General features: G+C 36.1%; 1 protein-coding gene across 1 annotated transcript; it reads left to right on the top strand.

Moving 5' to 3' along the window:
• Window positions 1–311: 311 nt before the first annotated feature.
• Window positions 312–8,269, top strand: ANKRD46 (ankyrin repeat domain 46). The gene is made up of 3 exons (XM_031058980.1): window positions 312–652; window positions 2,011–2,169; window positions 6,222–8,269. Exons 1-3 carry the CDS (start codon window positions 342–344, stop codon window positions 6,436–6,438), a joined length of 687 nt encoding a protein of 228 aa, XP_030914840.1. The 5' UTR covers window positions 312–341; the 3' UTR covers window positions 6,439–8,269.
• Window positions 8,270–8,337: the final 68 nt, after the last annotated feature.

Raw genomic sequence — 8,337 nt, 5'->3', positions numbered from 1 at the left:
TCAATACTACTACATGTGATTCCTTATTAGGTTGAAAACTAATCACCTGTCTGGCATCTGTGGCAGAGATCTTACCAGTTTCCTCTCCTAACAAAGCTTAGCTGCTCTTTCCACTGGTGTGAACTCTCTTTTTTACTAGACGGGAATGCAGCACACAAAGTTAATGTGTATGACAGGAAGATTTCAGAGTTGACCTGTAAGTTAGTTTGCATTCTTGTTTGGGACCCGAGCAATCTAGTGAATATTAACATTTCAATTAGTGTTTATTTGCCTGGTTTCACCATCATTTTTTCACCTTTTTACTTGCAGGTTGCTCACCTCCTCCTGAGAGAGTCAGAGCAATGTCCTACGTTTTTGTGAACGATTCCTCCCAGACCAACGTGCCTCTGCTGCAGGCCTGTATTGATGGAGATTTCAACTACTCCAAGCGGCTCCTGGAGAGCGGCTTTGACCCAAACATCCGTGACAGCCGGGGCCGAACTGGCCTGCACCTAGCTGCAGCCAGAGGAAATGTAGATATCTGTCAACTCTTGCATAAATTTGGTGCTGACCTGCTAGCCACTGATTACCAGGGGAACACAGCCCTTCACCTGTGTGGCCATGTTGATACCATCCAGTTCCTAGTTTCTAATGGACTTAAAATTGATATTTGGTAAGTCACTTTTTACAGTACTTATTTTATAATACATTAGTCTTCTGTCACCAGAGCCTTGCATATAAATCTGCTGTTGCTGAAATGTTGTATTTGGTGCAATTCTGCTTTTCAAAGGTACCACTTAATTTAAAAAAAGCAAAATAAAAAGGTAGGAAAACAGTAAGAGGCCGCTTCTGCTAGTCTGTGCAACGAGCAAAGCAAATGCAAATAGCTGCTGCTGGTGTGAGCTGCTGTATTTAATTGTGTCTCATTTATGACATTGCTGCCCTGGTTTGGCCAGACAGCCAGGTGTGGGTGGTTGGCCCCAAAGAAAAAATCACATTGACTACTTTAAAAGAATTTCTCCACCCCATTTTCTATTGTGGTGCTATCTAGAGACAAAGAAAATACAGTGTATGTGTGTGTCAGTTCATTCCCATACTCTTCTGGTAACAATGCTTCCTTTCAGTGTTTTTGCCCTCCCTCAAAGTCTGTGACTCAGAATATTGTATATTCTTTCCTTCTGGCTTCCAGCAGCTGTCAGATGCCAGTGCTCAGATGGAAGCTCTCAAGCTGCAAAATAACTAGCTGTTTCATTCCTGTGCTGAATTACTTTGTTTGTGGAACTTTCTGCATATTCACAACGTGTGCAAAAGCCAGGAGTAATGTCAAAATCTTTGAGTTTTTAAATCTGTCCCTTTTTCACCTGTCCCTCATTAGTGTTTTCAACTCAGCAAAACTAGTTATTGGTAGACCAGATTATTTATGGGTCGTGGGTTGGGACTTTTTCCCCTCATTTCAAACAGCTCTGGTGGAAATTCTTGGTCTAAAGGCAGCTCTGGACCTATTCAGTATTATTTTAATAGCAGCAGTGGGACCATCTGTATTTTATTTCATTTCTGCCTCATGTCCTAATACCCTCATGGAAAAGGAACTATTAGGAGCCAGATTGCACAATTCTTTCTTGAAATTAAGCTTAAACTTGAACATTGCCATAAATCTACTGGGGTTTTTTGGTTTGGTTTTTTTTTTTTTTTGTTTTGGTTTGGTTTTTTTGTTTTGTTTTGGTTTTTTTTGTTTTGTTTTGTTTTTTTGGGTTTTTTTTGCTGTAACACCCAGATTCCAATTAGATTAGAGTCCTAAGAATTTGATTTTATTAGAGGGGGAAAAGAGTTGTGCAATTTCAAACTTAAATATACTTATTTTCTTCTATATCCAATTGTGCTGTAACTTGGGTAGATTGGAATTTATTACTATCTGATAAAACAGAAAATAGTTCTCAGGACTTACTAAATTGTAATATGTTATGCTGAGTTGACTTGTTACAAAATTTCTATGTTAAAATTTTCTTATGTCTTTTTATGGGCTTGTTTTAGCAACCATCAAGGTGCAACACCACTTGTTCTTGCCAAACGAAGGGGTGTGAATAAAGATGTGATCAGACTGCTGGAATCTTTAGAGGAGCAGGAGGTGAAAGGATTTAACAGAGGAGCTCACTCAAAGCTGGAGACAATGCAGACAGCTGAAAGTGAAAGGTATTTACCAAACAAAAATAACTACCAGGAGAAATAATGTTTATGGTTTTAGATTTTTGGGATTGACTTGATTGTTTATTCCTGAAAACAGATAATATCAAATTTGGCCTGATATTATCAAATCAAAATTGAGTGTTAAATTCTGGAAAAATCAAAAATCAAAATTGAGTGTTAAATTTTGGAAAAATCTCTTTAAACAGATCAAATGTAAGAAAAAAGCAACTTCTATTGAGATTTTAATTTTATGGTAAAATTTTTAAAATATTATTACTGATTTTCCATTCAAAGTCCCAAACACAAATATTCTACCACCTGCCACAAAGCCAAGTGGTAAATAGTGTGAAATGCAAAATGGTAGCATCACAGGCTAACCTGACATCCTTTTGATGATTTTCTATGCAAAAAAGAGGGGTGGGAGACTTTTCATCCATTTGAATTTGAACAAAGGATTTTATATGGTGTCGTATATAAAATTTCTATTGTTAGTAGTCTGGGAAAAGATGGAGAATAAGAATTTTTTGGTGGCTAAAGAGATAGTTAATGCAGAACTGAGGATTTCGAGAAAATTGCTGACCATTTCAGGGAAATTGTTGGGTTAGAGGGAAGTTAATAATGAGTTCCTAAAAGTCTCATTCTGGGACTATGCTTACTTAGAATTTTCTTAAATAAAAAAGCAAAAGCATGAGAAGTAGAAGCATGTTAGTGATACCAAGAAATGAGATACAGGCAATCTTGAGGAAAATTGAGATGGCATAGACAAAAACCTGGGGTTACAAGGGAGAGGAAATCAATAGTAATAAATTGTGATTCTGTAGCACAAAATGCAACTGTAATTACTGAAAGTTGTATGCTATAAAATAAAAGTTTCTGAGCAAAAACCAAACATATAAGGAGAACAGGCTTGGTGCATTAGTCAGTTCCAGGAGTTAATGCTACCCTGAGAAATGCAGTGAAGTCCTACAAAGCACGAAACAAGACATTTTCACTACATAAAGAAAACAGTCAGTCCTGTTGTATAAAACAATGGTGACTTCTGCTCTCTGGTATGTCATACTATGCTGCTTACCCCTATTCAAAAAAACTGGATTTTTTTATATTGTCTAATGATGACCATGAAGTATGACTACTGGAACATTATATCACAAAAGACAGGGAGATTTGTCATATAACTGTTGCTTGGTTTATGTGAAAATGTAGTCAGGCTGTACTGTAAACAGAAAAGAAGCTGTATAGATGGAGTCAGATCTAAGCTGAGTAAACAGAAAAGGTGAAACCAACAAAACTGCAGAAATAATACTCAGTACTCCCATGAAGTTCTTTCTTATACATCAGGTGACCTTACAGTCAGAGAGGCTGTTCTAAGCCCTGAAACAGAAAATTAATTTTATTTTCAAAATTACATGGTTGTACATTGTAAGAATTAGTGCATATTACCTTTCAGACTTCACTAACTTTTACTGAAAATTTCTTGACACACCGAAATGCACTTAGGCTGATTTTGTTTAAACATATGGATGAACAGCTCAGCCAGCCCCATTTAGATTTTGGTTTTTGATTTGATGGTGTCCCTTTAACAAACATAGCTTCCTTTCTGTTATTTGACCTTCATAAATGTTATATTGTTTGCTTTGGCCAGGAAGTCAGCAGCTCTCCTTGGGGACAGGCACAGAGACATAAACAGTGCACTACCCAGCTTGTTTGGGAACGTGTTTAAAATGTCTGAAATACATTATTTTTAAAGTAACAAATGACAGATGTCTACAGGAGCCAAAGCAAATGAGCTTGTGTGCTGTTTGCTTTGTAAATAAATAATATCTTTTAACCAGTTGGCTTTTCAGACCTCCACAGTTTTACTTATCCCTCTTTGTATTATTTTCACATTTTAGGGACACTTAGATTAATGTCTTCTGTCCTCTACCCTCTGAACTCTTACATTATGTATGAACCTATGGAGAAATAACCTTCTTTCTAAAAACAGTCTCTGGCTTCAGTTTTCTGCTCCTTGTTACAGGCAGTTGCTTTTGCTCGGGAAGCAGAGGCCAGAGCTCTGTTCCCAAGTCAAATTTGGTTTTGCTTGCTTTGCCCTGCTGCCAGGAGGCAGAGCTCCCTCTGTCCCTCTCTCACACAGACATCTGTCCTTCTGCACAGCCCAGTAGGACCTGTGGCTGTGCCACAAGCATGTCTAAATGTGAGCTCCCACCTGCTGCTGGACACAGAACATCTGTCTGGGCTGTGTGGCACAAACTCTTTTCTTTGACATGTTGCTGCATTACCAGTTTTTATGCAGCTCTAATTTGTAATAAGAAAAAATATCTTGAATAACATTTGTTTTAATTGGGTCATAATAGAAAATAGTAAAAATGTTTTCTGTGTACCCTTTTTAATGAGCAAGCATGTGACCTTTCCACTTAAATTGCATTGCACCTTTATTTAACCTCTCTGTGGTTATGTATTAACTAGTTAGTACTTAAGAGTAAGCAATTCTGTTCTGCACAAAGGGCTGTCTTTTACTAAACCCTTTGTTTTGCTTGGGAAATCATAATAAGCAAGGAAGATTACTAAATCCTGCACCTATGGGTAAGCTAAAATAGCTTTACAGCATGGTAAATATTTAAAAAACAAAAATACAGGCTGTTTAATAGGCAATTCCTGAAATCTTGTGCACATGATGCTGCAATACTTGAGCAAGCTGTGGGAGTTCAGGCTAATTGTTCTTCAGTGGTTACACTTCCTGAGAAAAAATACCATATGAATAGTGTGAAGTTTTCCCATGGTGTAATCTTAGAAGAGAGCTTTGTGAATGAGTGAGACTTTTTTCTGATAACCATCATTTTTCAATTTATTTCTGCCATGAAGAACAGCAGCATTTCTACAATTAGTTTTGACTTGGAAATTACTTTTCCTTGATTTTTAAAAATTTTTATTATTAGTCTTGTAAGAAATATCTAGGAATATGGTAATGGAAAGCAATTAAAAGGGAGGAAAAGATTTTTTTTTTTGCTTACATTCTGCTATTGACATCATTGAATATGTGATTGATTCCACCATTTCCTTTCTGTGTTTGTCAGGGCCTGATCCTGTAAACACCCATGTATGTAATTTCACTCAAGTAATAAGTAGTAAGACTGTGGAGATGGCCACAATTTTAAGTGAAGTCAGGCTATGCAAAAGCTTTGCTATTCTTCATGAGATTTTTCATAAGCAACAGATAGTTTCCTGTTACAGTTGTGAAACCAGCAAAATTGGGAGAATTACACAAGCTGTGCAGGATTTTGAGACAATTTAGGTCTTTTCTAAAGGTGATCATTGTCAAGAAGACTGCCTCTCTCAGATTTTTTATTTGTTTTTCATGAAAAGTGAGAATTCTGCTCCCTCATTTATAGTCTGACAATTTAAGGGGGCCTGATAGATTGGTAGTGGAATGCTAAAACATCAAAGAAGTCACTGAGCACCATATGGCAGAAAACACAGCAATGCTAACTTGTTCCGAAAGTTTCTGAGCTTCTTGTTATCCAAAGTTATTGTTTTCTGTGATTTTTAAATGCTTTTTCAGAAGGGGCATGTAACAAAGATATCCAGGAGAGTAGTAAAGGTCACTGCAGAACTCAGCATCTCAATATTGGTTAAAGCTTCTATTTTATTAATCAGAGTTGATTTTTAGTCATGATTTGTTTTATCAACAAATAATGGGTGCCCCTTGAGGTCTTAACTTATGCTTCATTATATATTACTAAGCTGTATTTAGTAGGAATTATGGGGACTGACCTTTGAAGGCTTCTGGCTAGCAGGCCTGAAAATTCAGTGCAGTTATACATACGCAAGTATAATTCTCTTTGCACAGGTTAATAAAATGTCCTTTCAGCTAAAATAAGTTTAGAATTAGAATGTTTTCCTGATCTAATTTGTCTTGATTTAGCAGAAGCAATGCTATAAATCAGTAGGGGGGTTTGATTTTTAATCTAGAATGTTTCAGGTGCCCTTAGTGGGATCACTGTCATACTTACAGATGCATTCTTTTACTCTGATATATTTTTAACTTTAATCCTTTGTAGTGCAATGGAAAGCCATTCCCTTCTTAATCCAAACCTGCAGCAAGGTGAAGGAGTTCTTTCCAGTTTCCGCACGACGTGGCAGGAGTTTGTGGAGGACCTGGGCTTCTGGAGGGTGCTGCTCCTCATCATTGTCATCGCTCTCCTGTCCCTTGGAATTGCATATTATGTTAGTGGGGTGCTTCCTTTTGTAGAAAACCAGCCTGAGCTGGTGCACTGAAGCAAATGCAAAGAAGTACAAAAGTCCTTTTCCCTGTTCTAATCTAATCTTATTTTGAGCTTGGAATGATTTGCTTGGTGCAGACAGTGGCAGCTGTATATGTTTGCCTTTTGTACCTACTATTAACCCCTTTGGAGGAGGGATTAATTAATTTCGAGTAAAACACCGATTTCTAAAGCATTCCTAAGATACCTCTGACTTACCGTGACTCACAAGCAAGATGTGAAGATAGTCCTCTCTGATAAAATATTGTGATTAGAAAAGGCCTTTCATTATGAATATTAAGTTCCTGCATATGAAAAATATATCCTAGTACAGAACTACATTTGGTTTATTTTTTCTATGAAGAGAGGTAAATCTATTGTTGGATTTTTTTGTAAGTGCTTCAGTTGAAAGAAAAATATTCTTAGAAGTCCCCCTCAAGAAATCTTAATAATGTAATAACACTTTCTGATATATAGATGGTGATAAGCTGCAACTCCATAGTTCTTTTAATGCTTCTCCATAGTTTCCTATCTGCTAGTTTATAAAAATAATGAGAAATAGTTCAAGTTCTACTATGTCTCTGTTGTACAGATCACTCCTTTATTTATTAGGTTAATGTGGTGTGTCTTCCCCACATGAATTTAATGTTGTTAATACCTGCCTGAAGTAAAATTTATAGAACAAAACTGTTTGTTGTGCTTTAGAAGAAGACTTGAGCTGAAAATTTTGAATTTTTGTTGAAATGTTGCTAAGCAAACTTTCTTTGTAGGGGTAATTAAAAAGTGATTTAGGTGTTCTGCCATGTATATAATAATTCTGTAAGGTCATTGTGAAATATATCATGAAGGATAACTTTTTTGTCCTCCCATAAGGGTCAGACTGTACCATGTAATTGTGTTTTCATGCTTGTGGAGAGAACTTGATTGAATAGAATTCCTTTCTAGAATTGTTTTCCATTTCACTTGCTTTCAGACAGAACCTACAGGCCTATGAATTATTTTCTGAGTATGCAAAATAAAGGTGTTTAAAATACTAATATTTAGGAACATTGTATGAATTAAATCTTGATCCATTCTGTATTTCTATTCCTATTCTGCTTCCCATTTTGCTGTGAAATCCTTGGTTGTAAATAACCTAGGGATACAAATCCATTAGATACTTCTTTAGGAAAGGTATTGCATAGTAAGTGGGAGATTTTCAAAGAAAGTGGATTCTCTCTTCCCCATGCTGATTAGACATCTAATTCTCTTTTGCCATTGCCTTGCAAATCCCAAACAAAATGAATTCTGTGAGCCTAAGGAATCTATTTTTTTTTTAGTTAGCCACTCCTCAGTTGTTGCTAAATAACATAAAACATTTATTGTACATTTAAATGTAACCTACATGGTTCTGTTCTGGTACCGTGTATATTTTTATTTCTTGTTTATTGGTTTGAATGAAGGGGGTTGTTGTCTTTGTTTTGATGGGTGATAAGGGTTTCGCTGGAGCTGGGCCCCATTCTAAATTGCATCTGAATAAATCTTGATCTCAATTCTTAAGTTAGACTTTAGTGACACAATACTTTTTTAACAGCACAATGCTGCAGAAAAAAAACATCCTAAAGAAACCAAAAAATGAGAGCATATTCCTCTTTTGAGTATTTCCCTTATGGTGCCATTGTTCATAAAGATAAATATAAACTCATCAGATACCTAAATTACACTTACTTGTCTAAATAAGTACATTTCTGTTAATAATACCATGCATCTTGATTAATGACATTATCTTTCACTATGTATTATCTGCATAATTTGTAATTGTATTCTCAGTGTGGGTGAATGCCACAAATAAATATATGTAGTAAATATGTTTTGGTTTATTATTGCATTAGTGCAGCAGTAATGACACTACCCCATTTTACTAAGTTTGTTGTGC

The sequence above is a fragment of the Geospiza fortis genome, unplaced genomic scaffold (assembly GCF_000277835.1).
Source record: "Geospiza fortis unplaced genomic scaffold, GeoFor_1.0 scaffold200, whole genome shotgun sequence".
Classification (NCBI taxonomy): Eukaryota; Metazoa; Chordata; class Aves; order Passeriformes; family Thraupidae; genus Geospiza; species Geospiza fortis.
This window is presented reverse-complemented; position numbering and strand designations above follow the sequence as displayed.

Excerpts from the sequence above, each read along its gene's own strand:
- ANKRD46 (XM_031058980.1), top strand. The coding sequence starts at position 342 with ATGTCCTACGTTTTTGTGAACGATTCCTCCCAGACCAACGTGCCTCTG. Across the intron at positions 653-2,010 it reads GGACTTAAAATTGATATTTG|CAACCATCAAGGTGCAACAC; the intron begins GTAAGTCACTTT and ends GGCTTGTTTTAG. Across the intron at positions 2,170-6,221 it reads CAGACAGCTGAAAGTGAAAG|TGCAATGGAAAGCCATTCCC; the intron begins GTATTTACCAAA and ends AATCCTTTGTAG.